Source organism: Salvelinus namaycush, chromosome 1 (genome assembly GCF_016432855.1).
Source record: "Salvelinus namaycush isolate Seneca chromosome 1, SaNama_1.0, whole genome shotgun sequence".
NCBI lineage: Eukaryota > Metazoa > Chordata > Actinopteri > Salmoniformes > Salmonidae > Salvelinus > Salvelinus namaycush.
Genome location: NC_052307.1, coordinates 77,948,981 through 77,964,224, shown reverse-complemented (window position 1 = coordinate 77,964,224; position 15,244 = coordinate 77,948,981). Strand labels below are relative to the sequence as shown.

The following is a 15,244-nucleotide window of genomic DNA, read 5'->3' as shown; positions in this document are numbered from 1 at the left end:
GAGGTGGAGGGACCGGCCAGGGACAGGCCAGGGACAGGACCAGGTGGTAAAGTGGAGACCTGTAGAGGTGGAGGGACCGGCCCGGGACAGGCCAGGGACAGGACCAGGTGGTAAAGTGGAGACCTGTAGAGGTGGAGGGACCGGCCAGGGACAGGCCAGGGACAGGACCAGGTGTTTAAGTGGAGACCTGTAGAGGTGGAGGGACCGGCCAGGGACAGGCCAGGGACAGGACCAGGTGGTAAAGTGGAGACCTGCAGAGGTGGAGGGACCGGCCCGAGACAGGCCAGGGATAGGACCAGGTGGTAAAGTGGAGACCTGTAGAGGTGGAGGGACCGGCCAGGGACAGGCCAGGGACAGGACCAGGTGGTAAAGTGGAGACATGTAGAGGTGGAGGGACCGGCCCGAGACAGGCCAGGGACAGGACCAGGTGTTTAAGTGGAGACATGTAGAGGTGGAGGGACCGGCCAGGGACAGGCCAGGAGCAGGACCAGGTGGTAAAGTGGAGAGACCTGTAGAGGTGGAGGGACCGGCCCGAGACAGGCCAGGGACAGGACCAGGTGGTAAAGTGGAGACCTGCAGAGGTGGAGGGACCGGCCAGGGACAGGCCAGGGACAGGACCAGGTGGTAAAGTGGAGACCTGTAGAGGTGGAGGGACCGGCCAGGGACAAGACCAGGTGGTAAAGTGGAGACCTGTAGAGGTGGAGGGACCGGTCCGAGACAGGCCAGGGACAAGACCAGGTGGTAAAGTGGAGACCTGTAGAGGTGGAGGGACCGGTCCGAGACTGGCCAGGGACAGGCCAGGTGGTAAAGTGGAGACCTGTAGAGGTGGAGGGACCGGCCCGAGACAGGCCAGGGACAAGACCAGGTGGTAAAGTGGAGACCTGTAGAGGTGGAGGGACCGGCCAGGGACAAGACCAGGTGGTAAAGTGGAGACCTGTAGAGGTGGAGGGACCGGCCAGGGACAAGACCAGGTGGTAAAGTGGAGACCTGTAGAGGTGGAGGGACCGGCCAGGGACAAGACCAGGTGGTAAAGTGGAGACCTGTAGAGGTGGAGGGACCGGCCAGGGACAAGACCAGGTGGTAAAGTGGAGACCTGTAGAGGTGGAGGGACCGGCCAGGGACAAGACCAGGTGGTAAAGTGGAGACCTGTAGAGGTGGAGGGACCGGCCAGGGACAGGACCAGGTGGTAAAGTGGAGACCTGTAGAGGTGGAGGGACCGGCCCGAGACTGGCCAGGGACAGGCCAGGTGGTAAAGTGGAGACCTGTAGAGGTGGAGGGACCGGCCCGAGACAGGCCAGGGACAAGACCAGGTGGTAAAGTGGAGACATGTAGAGGTGGAGGGACCGGCCAGGGTCAGGCCAGGGACAGGCCAGGGACAGGACCAGGGACAGGACCAGGTGGTAAAGTGGAGACATGTAGAGGTGGAGGGACCGGTCCGAGACAGGCCAGGGACAGGACCAGGTGGTAAAGTGGAGACCTGTAGAGGTGGAGGGACCGGTCCGAGACAGGCCAGGGACAGGACCAGGTGGTAAAGTGGAGACCTGTAGAGGTGGAGGGACCGGCCCGAGACAGGCCAGGGACAAGACCAGGTGGTAAAGTGGAGACATGTAGAGGTGGAGGCACCGGTCCGAGACAGGCCAGGGACAGGACCGGGACCTCTGTCTAGAGCTCTGTTGACTTATTCCACCTCCAGACTAGCTGAAGCAGGACAGAGTCGTGTCCAGGGAAGGGAGAGGGAGGAGGAGGAGGAGAAGAGAGAGGGAGGAGGAGGAGAGGGAGGGATGGAGACGGGTTAAGAACCATGAGAGGCATGGTTAAGGGGGAGGCGGGGGAGAAGGGAGAGGGGGGAGAGGGATGGAGACAGGTTAAGAACCATGAGAGGCATGGTTAAGGGGGAGGCGGGGGAGAAGGGAGAGGGAGGAGAGGGATGGAGACAGGTTAAGAACCATGAGAGGCATGGTTAAGGGGGAGGCGGGGGAGAAGGGAGAGGGAGGAGAGGGATGGAGACAGGTTAAGAACCATGAGAGGCATGGTTAAGGGGGAGAAGGGAGAGGGAGGAGGAGGAGAGTGATGGAGACGGGTTAAGAACCATGAGAGGCATGGTTAAGGGGGAGGCGGGGGAGAAGGGAGAGGGAGGAGAGGGATGGAGACAGGTTAAGAACCATGAGAGGCATGGTTAAGGGGGAGGCGGGGGAGAAGGGAGAGGGAGGAGGAGGAGAAGAGAGAGGGAGGAGGAGGAGAGCGATGGAGACGGGTTAAGAACCATGAGAGGCATGGTTAAGGGGGAGGCGGGGGAGAAGGGAGAGGGATGGAGACTAGTTAAGAACCATGAGAGGCATGGTTAAGGGGGAGGCGGGGGAGAGGGATGGAGACAGGTTAAGAACCATGAGAGGCATGGTTAAGGGGGAGGCGGGAGGAGAGGGATGGAGACAGGTTAAGAAGCATGAGAGGCATGGTTAGGGGGAGGCGGGGGAGAGGGAGGAGGAGGAGAAGGGAGAGGGAGGAGGAGAGGGATGGATGGAGATAGGTTTCGAACCATGAGAGGCATGGTTAAGGGGGAGGCGGGGGAGAAGGGAGAGGGAGGAGAGGGATGGAGACCAGGTTAAGAACCATGAGAGGCATGGTTAAGGGGGAGAGGGAGGAGAGGGATGGAGACGGGTTAAGAACCATGAGAGGCATGGTTAAGGGGAAGGAGGAGGAGAAGGGAGAGGGAGGAGAGGGATGGAGACGGGTTAAGAACCATGAGAGGCATGGTTAAGGGGGAGGCGGGGGAGAGGGATGGAGACAGGTTAAGAACCATGAGAGGCATGGTTAAGGGGGAGGCGGGAGGAGAGGGATGGAGACAGGTTAAGAAGCATGAGAGGCATGGTTAAGGGGGAGGAGAAGGGAGAGGGATGGAGACGGGTTAAGAACCATGAGAGGCATGGTTAAGGGGGAGGCGGAGGAGAAGGGAGAGGGAGGAGAGGGATGGAGACGGGTTAAGAACCATGAGGGGGAGGCGGGGGAGAAGGGAGGCTAAGATGAACCATAATATCAGTAGTTAAGGAGGATATGAACCATAATATCAGTAGTTAAGGAGGATAGAGGAGGAGGGGAGGAGGGAAACTGGTTGAGATACATCATAAGAAGAATAGCTGTAGAGTTAGAGGAGGATGGATAGAGGGAGAGGAGGAGGGAGACAGGTTAACAGCAGTGTCAGGTCCGGGGAGACTTGGCGCAGATCTAATGATGTCCGTGGGCCTAATTGAATATTGACGTTGGGCATCCGAGGCTAAATGGGTTCAGTCTGACTGGCTGCCGCAACTTGAAACCCTTTCACCGGTTGATTCAACACAGGATCGTTAGGTTGCTATGGTAACAAGCATTAGTCTTTCGTCTTTGTAATGGGATTTTGTCGTACCTCCTTCCTGGTGCCCGTCCTGTTTTGGGAAAAGGCTAAACGATACAGGGCTCATCAAAGAGACAGTCTTACACATAGAGGAATGTACAGAACATAGAATAGAAACAGATCTGTAGTGATCAACATGGAGAACTAGTACCACTCATAATGTGCTGTTGTCCACATCATTTTGTTAAGACCCATTCCAAGTAGCTGTTTGGTTTACAGTCAGCCAACGGCTTGGTCTGAGGAAACGCTAAGAGCACCTACCCTTCTACCTGTAAGTCCTTGTGTTTTTGGAAGAGCACATGACCTCCCTGTTTAGAGCATGCCCACATGATACACCTCTCATCAAAGAGACAGGGTTATAGTGGAATGTAAAGACTATATCGACCAGACACATACAGCTATAGATAGTCCTGTCTGGGTTCAGCTGGAGCTGACACATCGCATACAGGTATAGATAGGCCTGTCTGGGTTCAGCTGGAGGTGACACATCACATACAGGTATAGATAGGCCTGTCTGGGTTCAGCTGGAGGTGACACATCGCATACAGGTATAGATAGGCCTGTCTGGGTTCAGCTGGAGCTAACACATCACATACAGGTATAGATAGGCCTGTCTGGGTTCAGCTAGAGCTGACACATCGCATACAGGTATAGATAGTCCTGTCTGGGTTCAGCTGGAGCTGACACATCACATACAGGTATAGATAGGCCTGTCTGGGTTCAGCTGGAGCTGACACATCACATACAGGTATAGATAGGCCTGTCTGGGTTCAGCTGGAGCTGACACATCACATACAGGTATAGATAGGCCTGTCTGGGTTCAGCTGGAGGTGACACATCACATACAGGTATAGATAGGCCTGTCTGGGTTCAGCTGGAGCTGACACATCACATACAGGTATAGATAGGCCTGTCTGGGTTCAGCTGGAGCTGACACATCACTCATCAGTAGTGATGGGGGACAAAATCCATACAATTACATTTCAGGATATCATTTTTGACGATATATTGTATCGTTTTGACTGTATAGTTGGCTGTACCGGTGCCAAAACTCCACTATTTATTCTTCATAGCTTGTTCTCCATCTTCTTTTCAAATAGGGAGGCAATTTGTTTACAGCACATTTATTTGAGATGGGTCAAAACTCATTTTCTCATGCTCTCTCTTGTCTCTCTGCAGCAGACATACAATTGAAGTTTACATACACTGTTCTAGAACACATGCAGACTGTGGCTCTGATACATACACTGTTCTAGAACACATGCAGACTGTAGCTCTGATACATACACTGTTCTAGAACACATGTAGACTGTAGCTCTGTTACATACACTGTTCTAGAACACATGCAGACTGTAGCTCTGATACATACACTGTTCTAGAACACATGCAGACTGTGGCTCTGATACATACACTGTTCTAGAACACATGCAGACTGTAGCTCTGATACATACACTGTTCTAGAACACATGCAGACTGTATCTCTGATACATACACTGTTCTAGAACACATGTAGACTGTAGCTCTGTTACATACACTGTTCTAGAACACATGCAGACTGTGGCTCTGATAGATACACTGTTCTAGAACACATGCAGACTGTAGCTCTGATACATACACTGTTCTAGAACACATGCAGACTGTGGCTCTGATACATACACTGTTCTAGAACACATGCAGACTGTGGCTCTGATACATACACTGTTCTAGAACACATGCAGACTGTAGCTCTGATACATACACTGTTCTAGAACACATGCAGACTGTGGCTCTGATACATACACTGTTCTAGAACACATGCAGACTGTAGCTCTGATAAATACACTGTTCTAGAACACATGCAGACTGTAGCTCTGATACATACACTGTTCTAGAACACATGCAGACTGTAGCTCTGATACATTCACTGTTCTAGAACACATGCAGACTGTAGCTCTGATACATACACTGTACTAGAACACATGCAGACTGTGGCTCTGATACATACACTGTTCTAGAACACATGCAGACTGTAGCTCTGATACATACACTGTTCTAGAACACATGCAGACTGTAGCTCTGATACATAGACACACTATTTTTCTTTCTCTCTCTCTCTCGCTCTCTCACGCTCACGCACGCGCACACACACACACACACACACACACACACACACACACACACACACACACACACATACTGCAGTACAGTATAATACAATGTGTGTGTCACAGGGTGCACAGGAAACAATCTCTCCTTTATGTGACCGGGATGTCATTAATCTTTATTGAGGTTAACAAATTTGCTAGCATGGAAGGTATATTTCATACCCCGACGGCCCACAATGAGGCCACTGTAGCGCTGCCCGCTCTAGCTCCAAACTCCTTTCATTCATTGTGTGTGTGTGTGTGTGTGTGTGTGTGTGTGTGTGTGTGTGGGTGTGGGTGGGTGGGTGTGTGTGTGTGTGTGTGTGTGTGTGTGTGTGTGTGTGTGTGTGTGTGTGTGTGTGTGTGTGTGTGTGTGTGTGTGTGTGTGTGTGTGTGTGTGTGTGTGTGTTTGGTTGGATTCAATACTGCACCTCAAGTCAAGGTTTGAGTTTCTTCTCTCAGAGTAATGTGTTTGTGTGGAAATGTATGTGAAACACGGATGAAGACATTGTCCGACTCTTTTTATTTTGTTACAGGGACAAGAACAGGAATACGTTGCATATGTGCTATTACTCATTACAGGCACAGAGAAATTGTCTGGTTGCATTTCTCTCTGTAGCAGAGTCCAAAACCCTGCTACGATGTGATTCCATGCTTTCAAGGATCTCTGTCTCTCTCGCTCTGTCTCTCACTATTTCTCTCTCCCTCTCTCTCTGTCTCTCTCTCTCCCTCTCTATCGCTCTCTTTCTCTCTCTCTGTCTCTCCCTCCCTCTCTATCTTTCTCTCTCTCTCAGGGCAGTATTTCTAACAGGGAAGTGGCGAGTCTTCCTACTAATCCATTAGACTTCCATTAGCTCAGATTTGTGTGATTAGTTCTAATTAATCAGTTACGGCTGCAGCCGTCACTCCTCCCTGCCCGCTTCTCACATTAAATTTTTACCCTCATTTTTCAGCTCGCCACCGAGCGAGAAAGCGAGGGAAAGAGCGACAGAGCGAAAAAATGAGTGACCGAAAAAACGAACGAGTGCCAAGTTCTAGGGAGCTGTTTCATTTGTGTCAAACCTCGACGGCGCTCGATAGTCATTGGTCGGTGGCTGGGGCGGCCATCCCTCACTGTAATGAAGCCTATTGATGTTTGTAGGGCTTTGATTTCCCCCTGGCGAAATACGATACACAACGCTGCTAACTGCTAACTGAGTCAAAACAGCACCCACAGCTACCACCTCTCTCTCTGTTCGCTAAGCTAGCACCCTGCTCTAACAAGAACGGTGAAAACCAGATGACTAAAGTCTTGGTTGTTGTGGCACTTTCTGAAGTATAGTCTGCCTGTGTTTTGGACAGCCATTTCCAAGATCAATGTGTAATACATAACTGTGATCCTGCTGCGCTACAGACTCTTAGTAGAATAGTTTGGTCTGTGCAGCGAGGAATTCATATGAACCCACTGAGATCCTGTGTGTGATGATGTATGGTCGTTTCCAAACTTTTCAGCTGCCATTACTGCTAGATGGACGATCGATTCATCAACCAGCCTCTGCTCCATTCTCTCCCCTCCTCTCTTCCTCTCTTCTCAGCCATCACCTCTCCCATCTCTTACCTCCCCTCTGTTACCTTCATTTCTTCATCTGTTTGTACCCCCTGTGTCCCTCCATGCCTCGCTCATTGTCAAACGAGGCCGGGGTCCTTTGTCTGTGTATGGGTAGGCTGAGACAGTGCCTGTCACTATTAGATCCACTCTGCCTGAGGAGGGCCATCTCATGTCAGTCACACTGCTTCAGTCTGGGAGGGTTAGATCCACTCTGCTGAGGAGGGCCATCTCATGTCAGTCACACTGCTTCAGTCTGGGAGGGTTAGATCCACTCTGTCTGAGGAGGGCCCTCTCATGTCAGTCACACTGCTTCAGTCTGGGAGGGTTAGATCCACTCTGCTGAGGAGGGCCATCTCATGTCAGTCACACTGCTTCAGTCTGGGAGGGTTAGATCCACTCTGCCTGAGGACGGCCATCTCATGTCAGTCACACTGCTTCAGTCTGGGAGGGTTAAATCCACTCTGCCTGAGGAGGGCCATCTCATGTCAGTCACACTGCTTCAGTCTGGGAGGGTTAGATCCACTCTGCCTGAGGAGGGCCATCTCATGTCAGTCACACTGCTTCAGTCTGGGAGGGTTAGATCCACTCTGCCTGAGGACGGCCATCTCATGTCAGTCACACTGCTTCAGTCTGGGAGGGTTAGATCCACTCTGCCTGAGGAGGGCCATCTCATGTCAGTCACACAGCTTCAGTCTTGGAGGGTTAGATCCACTCTGCCTGAGGAGGGCCATCTCATGTCAGTCACACTGCTTCAGTCTGGGAGGGTTAGATCCACTCTGCTGAGGAGGGCCATCTCATGTCAGTCACACTGCTTCAGTCTTGGAGGGTTAGATCCACTCTGCCTGAGGAGGGCCATCTCATGTCAGTCACACTGCTTCAGTCTGGGAGGGTTAGATCCACTCTGCCTGAGGAGGGCCATCTCATGTCAGTCACACTGCTTCAGTCTGGGAGGGTTAGATCCACTCTGCCTGAGGAGGGCCATCTCATGTCAGTCACACTGCTTCAGTCTGGGAGGGTTAAATCCACTCTGCCTGAGGAGGGCCATCTCATGTCAGTCACACTGCTTCAGTCTGGGAGGGTTAGATCCACTCTGCTGAGGGCCATGTCATGTCAGTCACACTGCTTCAGTCTGGGAGGGTTAAATCCACTCTGCTGAGGAGGGCCATCTCATGTCAGTCACACTGCTTCAGTCTGGGAGGGTTAGATCCACTCTGTCTGAGGAGGGCCATCTCATGTCAGTCACACTGCTTCAGTCTGGGAGGGTTAGATCCACTCTGCTGAGGAGGGCCATCTCATGTCAGTCACACTGCTTCAGTCTGGGGGGGGGTTGGGGATCATACAGTCAATTGGTGCCTAGTGTTTGGAAATTGTGTAAATAATTTTCTGGGTGTTTTTTTTTAAAATGTGTTACACGTTGTCTTCTTGTTTTGGTGTAGAGGGTCAAATAGATGTGGCTATTGTAGCAAGATAACTCTAGTCAGACACCTGGCCGATACGGCTTATTTCACTGTCTCTCTGTATTAACTAACTGATACAGCTTATTTCACTGTCTCTCTGTGTTAACTAACTGATACGGCTTATTCCACTGTCTCTCTGTGTTAACTAACTGATACGGCTTATTTCACTGTCTCTCTGTGTTAACTACCTGATACGGCTTATTTCACTGTCTCTCTGTGTTAACTAACTGATACGGCTTATTTCACTGTCTCTCTGTGTTAACTAACTGATACGGCGTATTTCACTGTCTCTGTGTTAACTAACTGATACGGCTTATTTCACTGTCTCTCTGTGTTAACTAACTGACGGCTGTTGTTGTGTCTGTGTCCCTGTAGGAGCCCGTGGTTTAACGGCTGGGGGTTCAACCTGCCTAGGGGCCAGTCTCTGCTGGATAAATGGAACCAAGTCCCAGAGGGCATTGACATCCTCATGACCCACTGCCCTCCCCTCGGTGAGTCCAATTAACCAATCACATTCACAACCCGTCATCACCATGCCTAATGGGGCCGCCCCTCATTATTTAAATCCATCCGAATATATTACGGAGCAGGTTAGGTTGCGCGCGTGTGTGTGTGCGTTTACACTGCATCAGCTTTGCATAATCATCTCAGCCCTCCTCCCCTGCAGAATTCTAATGTTCCCAACCAGTCTGGTTCTATATTTGACAGTGGAACTTTGTTTACTCCCTCGGTAGAACATGAAATTGTTTTCCTTAGCTGTTTAGCTTCAGTTGTTTTCCTTAGCTGTTGAGCTTCAGTTGTTTTCCTTAGTTGTTGAGCTTCAGTTGTTTTCCTTAGTTGTTGAGCTTCAGTTGTTTTCCTTAGTTGTTGAGCTTCAGTTGTTTTCCTTAGTTGTTGAGCTTCAGTTGTTTTCCTTAGTTGTTGAGCTTCAGTTGTTTTCCTTAGTTGTTGAGCTTCAGTTGTTTAGCTTCAGTTGTTTAGCTTCAGTTGTTTAGCTTCAGTTGTTGAGCTTCACTTAGCTGTTTAGCTTCAGTTGTTTTCCTTAGTTGTTGAGCTTCAGTTGTTTAGCTTCAGTTGTTTAGCTTCAGTTGTTGAGCTTCACTTAGCTGTTTAGCTTCAGTTGTTTTCCTTAGTTGTTTAGCTTCAGTTGTGGAGCTACAGTTGTTCTTGTCCCTCTGTGTCTTTCTATTCTGTGTCTGGCATTATTGACAGATGTCCTTCCTCTCCGGCTACTACTACTACTACTACTACTACTGCCACCACTACTACTACTACTACTACTACTACTACTACTACTACTACTACTACTACTGCTACGGGTGCTGTTTGATTGCATGGAAACTCGATTTCACACCAGTGTGACAGACGCTGGAAACGATTGACTGGGGCCGGAGCTAAGGCTGGGGTCGGAGCTAAGGCTGGGGGCCGGAGCTAAGGCTGGGGGCCGGAGCTAAGGCTGGGGGCCGGAGCTAAGGCTGGGGGCCGGAGCTAAGGCTGGGGGCCGGAGCTAAGGCTGGGGGCCGGAGCTAAGGCTGGGGGCCGGAGCTAAGGCTGGGGCCGGAGCTAAGGCTGGGGGCCGGAGCTAAGGCTGGGGCCGGAGCTAAGGTTGGGGTCGGAGCTAAGGCTGGGGTCGGAGCTAAGGCTGGGGTCGGAGCTTAGGCTGGGGGCCGGAGCTTAGGCTGGGGGCCGGAGCTAAGGCTGGGGTCGGAGCTAAGGCTGGGGTCGGAGCTAAGGCTGGGGGCTGGAGCTAAGGCTGGGGCCGGAGTATGGAGAAAGGGAGAGAGGGGTAGAGGCTGGGGATAAGACTTTACCTACGGAAAATAGAAAAGGTGCATAGCTTTACCTAGTAACTATTGTGCTAGTGTATTGTTGCTGTCTTATCTAGGTTTGTTGTCTTTCTTGCATGTTCCTCAGGGTTCAGAGACTGGGTTCCTAAGGAGCTGCAGAGGGTGGGCTGTGTGGAGCTGCTCAACACGGTCCAGAGGAGGGTCCGGCCCAAACTACACACCTTTGGAGGAATACATGAAGGTCAGTCAGGATGCCTCCCATAGACACACACCCCACCACGACCCAGGGTAGAAGAAGCCCGTGGAGTAGGGATGGATTAGAGAGAAAGAGAGATGGGTCTTTATGGGTTTCTGTTCAGTACTTTCTCCTGCTTAGACAGGGATGGGGGAGGTGGTGTTGGAGACATTATGGGGTAGACAGGGATGGGGGAGGTGGTGTTGGAGACATTATGGGGTAGACAGGGATGGGGAGGTGGTGTTGGAGACATTATGGGGTAGACAGGGATGGGGAGGTGGTGTTGGAGACATTATGGGGTAGACAGGGATGGGGAGGTGGAGTTGGAGACATTATGGGGTAGACAGGGATGGGGGAGGTGGTGTTGGAGACATTATGGGGTAGACAGGGATGGGGAGGTGGTGTTGGAGACATTATGGGGTAGACAGGGATGGGGAGGTGGTGTTGGAGACATTATGGGGTAGACAGGGATGGGGAGGTGGAGTTGGAGACATTATGGGGTAGACAGGGATGGGGGAGGTGGTGTTGGAGACATTATGGGGTAGACAGGGATGGGGGAGGTGGTGTTGGAGACATTATGGGGTAGACAGGGATGGGGGAGGTGGTGTTGGAGACATTATGGGGTAGACAGGGATGGGGGAGGTGGTGTTGGAGACATTATGGGGGTAGACAGGGATGGAGGTGGTGGTGTTGGAGACATTATGGGGTAGACAGGGATGGGGGAGGTGGTGTTTGAGACATTATGGGGTAGACAGGGATGGAGGTGGTGGTGTTGGAGACATTATGGGGTAGACAGGGATGGAGGTGGTGGTGTTGGAGACATTATGGGGTAGACAGGGATGGGGGAGGTGGTGTTGGAGACATTATGGGGTAGACAGGGATGGGGGAGGTGGTGTTGGAGACATTATGGGGGTAGACAGGGATGGAGGTGGTGGTGTTGGAGACATTATGGGGTAGACAGGGATGGGGGAGGTGGTGTTTGAGACATTATGGGGTAGACAGGGATGGAGGTGGTGGTGTTGGAGACATTATGGGGTAGACAGGGATGGAGGTGGTGGTGTTGGAGACATTATGGGGTAGACAGGGATGGAGGTGGTGGTGTTGGAGACATTATGGGGTAGACAGGGATGGGGGTGGTGGCGTTGGAGACATTATGGGGTAGACAGGGATGGGGAGGTGGAGTTGGAGACATTATGGGGTAGACAGGGATGGAGGTGATGGTGTTGGAGACATTATGGGGTAGACAGGGATGGGGGAGGTGGTGTTGGAGACATTATGGGGTAGACAGGGATGGAGGTGATGGTGTTGGAGACATTATGGGGTAGACAGGGATGGGGGAGGTGGTGTTGGAGACATTATGGGGTAGACAGGGATGGGGAGGTGGAGTTGGAGACATTATGGGGTAGACAGGGATGGAGGTGGTGTTGGAGACATTATGGGGTAGACAGGGATGGGGGAGGTGGTGTTAAAGACATTATGGGGTAGACAGGGTGGGGGAGGTGGTGTTGGAGACATTATGGGGTAGACAGGGATGGGGGAGGTGGTGTTGGAGACATTATGGGGTAGACAGGGATGGGGGTGGTGGCGTTGGAGACATTATGGGGTAGACAGGGATGGGGGAGGTGGTGTTAGAGACATTATGGGGTAGACAGGGTGGGGGAGGTGGTGTTGGAGACATTATGGGGTAGACAGGGTGGGGGAGGTGGAGTTGGAGACATTATGGGGTAGACAGGGATGGGGGAGGTGGTGTTGGAGACATTATGGGGTAGACAGGGTGGGGGAGGTGGTGTTGGAGACATTATGGGGTAGACAGGGATGGGGGAGGTGGTGTTGGAGACATTATGGGGTAGACAGGGATGGGGAGGTGGTGTTGGAGACATTATGGGGTAGACAGGGATGGGGAGGTGGAGTTGGAGACATTATGGGGTAGACAGGGATGGGGGTGGTGGTGTTGGAGACATTATGGGGTAGACAGGGATGGAGGTGGTGGTGTTGGAGACATTATGGGGTAGACAGGGATGGGGGAGGTGGTGTTGGAGACATTATGGGGTAGACAGGGATGGGGGAGGTGGTGTTGGAGACATTATGGGGTAGACAGGGATGGGGAGGTGGTGTTGGAGACATTATGGGGTAGACAGGGATGGGGAGGTGGTGTTGGAGACATTATGGGGTAGACAGGGATGGGGGAGGTGGTGTTGGGGCCTGGGTAGGGGTAGACAGGGATGGAGGTGGTGGTGTTGGAGACATTATGGGGTAGACAGGGATGGAGGTGGTGGTGTTGGGGACTGGGTAGGGGTAGACAGGGATGGAGGTGGTGGTGTTGAGGACTGGGTAGGGGTAGACAGGGATAGAGGTGGTGGTGTTGGGGCCTGGGTAGGGGTAGACAGGGATGGAGGTGGTGGTGTTGGGGCCTGGGTAGGGGTAGACAGGGATGGAGGTGGTGGTGTTGGGGACTGGGTAGGGGTAGACAGGGATGGAGGTGGTGGTGTTGAGGACTGGGTAGGGGTAGACAGGGATGGAGGTGGTGGTGTTGGGGCCTGGGTAGGGGTAGACAGGGATGGAGGTGGTGGTGTTGGGGACTGGGTAGGGGTAGACAGGGATGGAGGTGGTGGTGTTGGGGACTGGGTAGGGGTAGACAGGGATGGAGGTGGTGGTGTTGGGGACTGGGTAGGGGTAGACAGGGATGGAGGTGGTGGTGTTGGAGACATTATGGGGTAGACAGGGATGGAGGTGGTGGTGTTGAGGACTGGGTAGGGGTAGACAGGGATGGAGGTGGTGGTGTTGGGGCCTGGGTAGGGGTAGACAGGGATGGAGGTGGTGGTGTTGGGGACTGGGTAGGGGTAGACAGGGATGGAGGTGGTGGTGTTGGAGACATTATGGGGTAGACAGGGATGGAGGTGGTGGTGTTGGGGCCTGGGTAGGGGTAGACAGGGATGGAGGTGGTGGTGTTGGGGACTGGGTAGGGGTAGACAGGGATGGAGGTGGTGGTGTTGGGGACTGGGTAGGGGTAGACAGGGATGGAGGTGGTGGTGTTGGAGACATTATGGGGTAGACAGGGATGGAGGTGGTGGTGTTGAGGACTGGGTAGGGGTAGACAGGGATGGAGGTGGTGGTGTTGGGGCCTGGGTAGGGGTAGACAGGGATGGAGGTGGTGGTGTTGGGGACTGGGTAGGGGTAGACATGAATGGGGAACGTGATAACCCATACCCCTAATCTACCTCTGGGCTAAAGACATGCCCCACTGCTCACCAGATGAGGCCTACAGTACACCCCCCTCCCTCAGTCCCTCCCTCCCTACCTCCCTCCCCCAGTCCTTCCCTACCTCCCTCCCTCAGTCCCTCCCTCTCTTCTCTCCCTCAGTCCCTCCCTCCCTACCTCCCTCCCCCAGTCCTTCCCTACCTCCCTCCCTCAGTCCCTCCCTCTCTTCTCTCCCTCAGTCCCTCCCTCCCTACCTCCCTCCCCCAGTCCTTCCCTACCTCCATCCCTCAGTCCCTCCCTCCCTCAGCCCCTACCTTCCTCAGTCCCTACCTCCATCCCTCAGTCCCTCCCTTCTCTCCCTCAGTCCCTTCCTCCATCCCTCAGTCCCTCCCTCCCTACCTCCATTCTTCAGTCCCTCCCTCCCTACCTCAGTCCCTCCTTCCCTACCTCCTTCCCTCAGTCCCTCCCTCCCTCAGTCCCTCCCTCACTCCCTCAGTCCCTCCCTCAGTACCTCCCTCCCTCAGTCCCTACCTCTCTCACTCCCTCAGTCTATCCCTCCCTACCTCCATCCCTCAGTCCCTCCCTCCCTATCTCCCTCCCTCAATCCCTCAGTCCCTCCCTACCTCCCTCCCTCAGTCTCTCCCTCCCTTCTCTCCCTCAGTCCCTCCCTACCTCCATCCCTCAGTCCCTCCCTCCCTCAGCCCCTACCTACCTCAGTCCCTACCTCCATCCCTCAGTCCCTACCTCCATCCCTCAGTCCCTACCTCCATCCCTCCGTCCCTCCCTCCCTCATTCCATCCTTTATGTTTTTAATTAAAGGTGTAGAAATTAATAGACTCAGTTCAGAGGAGAGACAATTAAAGAAGTCTCAGAAAGGAACGCACCCTGTGGGGTTTTGATTAGTCGATTTGACACTACGGTTTCTCACTTCATGGCCAATGTTGATGATGCGTTTGACTTCCCCGTGGCGTGTGCTGATGATGCGTTTTCCCTCCACAGGGTATGGCATCATGACTGACGGCTGCACCACGTTCATCAACTCCTCCACGTGCACGATCAGCTTCCAGCCCACCAACCCCCCAATCGTGTTCGACCTGCCCAACCCCTCCAGCTCCTGAGAATGACCTGTGAAAGAGGGGGGGGGGGGGGGTTGTTGGCCAGAATAACCTTTTTTTTCTAACAAATAATGTCAAAATAATTATATTAAGTGTCTCTCTCAAATATTGTTATTTTGTAAGCTGTAAAGTGAAAGAGTGTGGGGGGGGTGTAGGGTTAGAGGGGGTGGGGGGGTGGGCAGGTTATAGGGGGGGTGGGCAGGTTATGGGGGGGGGGGCAGGTTAGAGGCGGGGGGGGGGGCAGGTTATAGGGGGGGTGGGGGGGGCAGGTTAGAGGGGGGGTGGGGAGGGGCAGGTTATAGGGAGCTGAGTGGTTATAGAAACTTGCTATGGAAGAAAAAGCAGTTGCATCT

The 15,244-nt window shown here is 53.1% G+C and overlaps 1 protein-coding gene across 1 annotated transcript in view; it reads left to right on the top strand.

The window, feature by feature from the left end:
- LOC120049524 (metallophosphoesterase MPPED2) overlaps positions 1-15,031 on the top strand; it is a 197,368-nt gene extending 182,337 nt beyond the window's left edge. Inside the window, exons 5-7 of the mRNA XM_038995779.1 lie at positions 8,932-9,047; positions 10,471-10,584; positions 14,776-15,031. Of these exons, the coding sequence (XP_038851707.1) occupies positions 8,932-9,047; positions 10,471-10,584; positions 14,776-14,894 (349 nt within the window). The 3' untranslated portion in view covers positions 14,895-15,031. The remainder of the gene's footprint in view (positions 1-8,931; positions 9,048-10,470; positions 10,585-14,775) is intronic.
- The last annotated feature ends 213 nt before the right edge of the window (positions 15,032-15,244 follow it).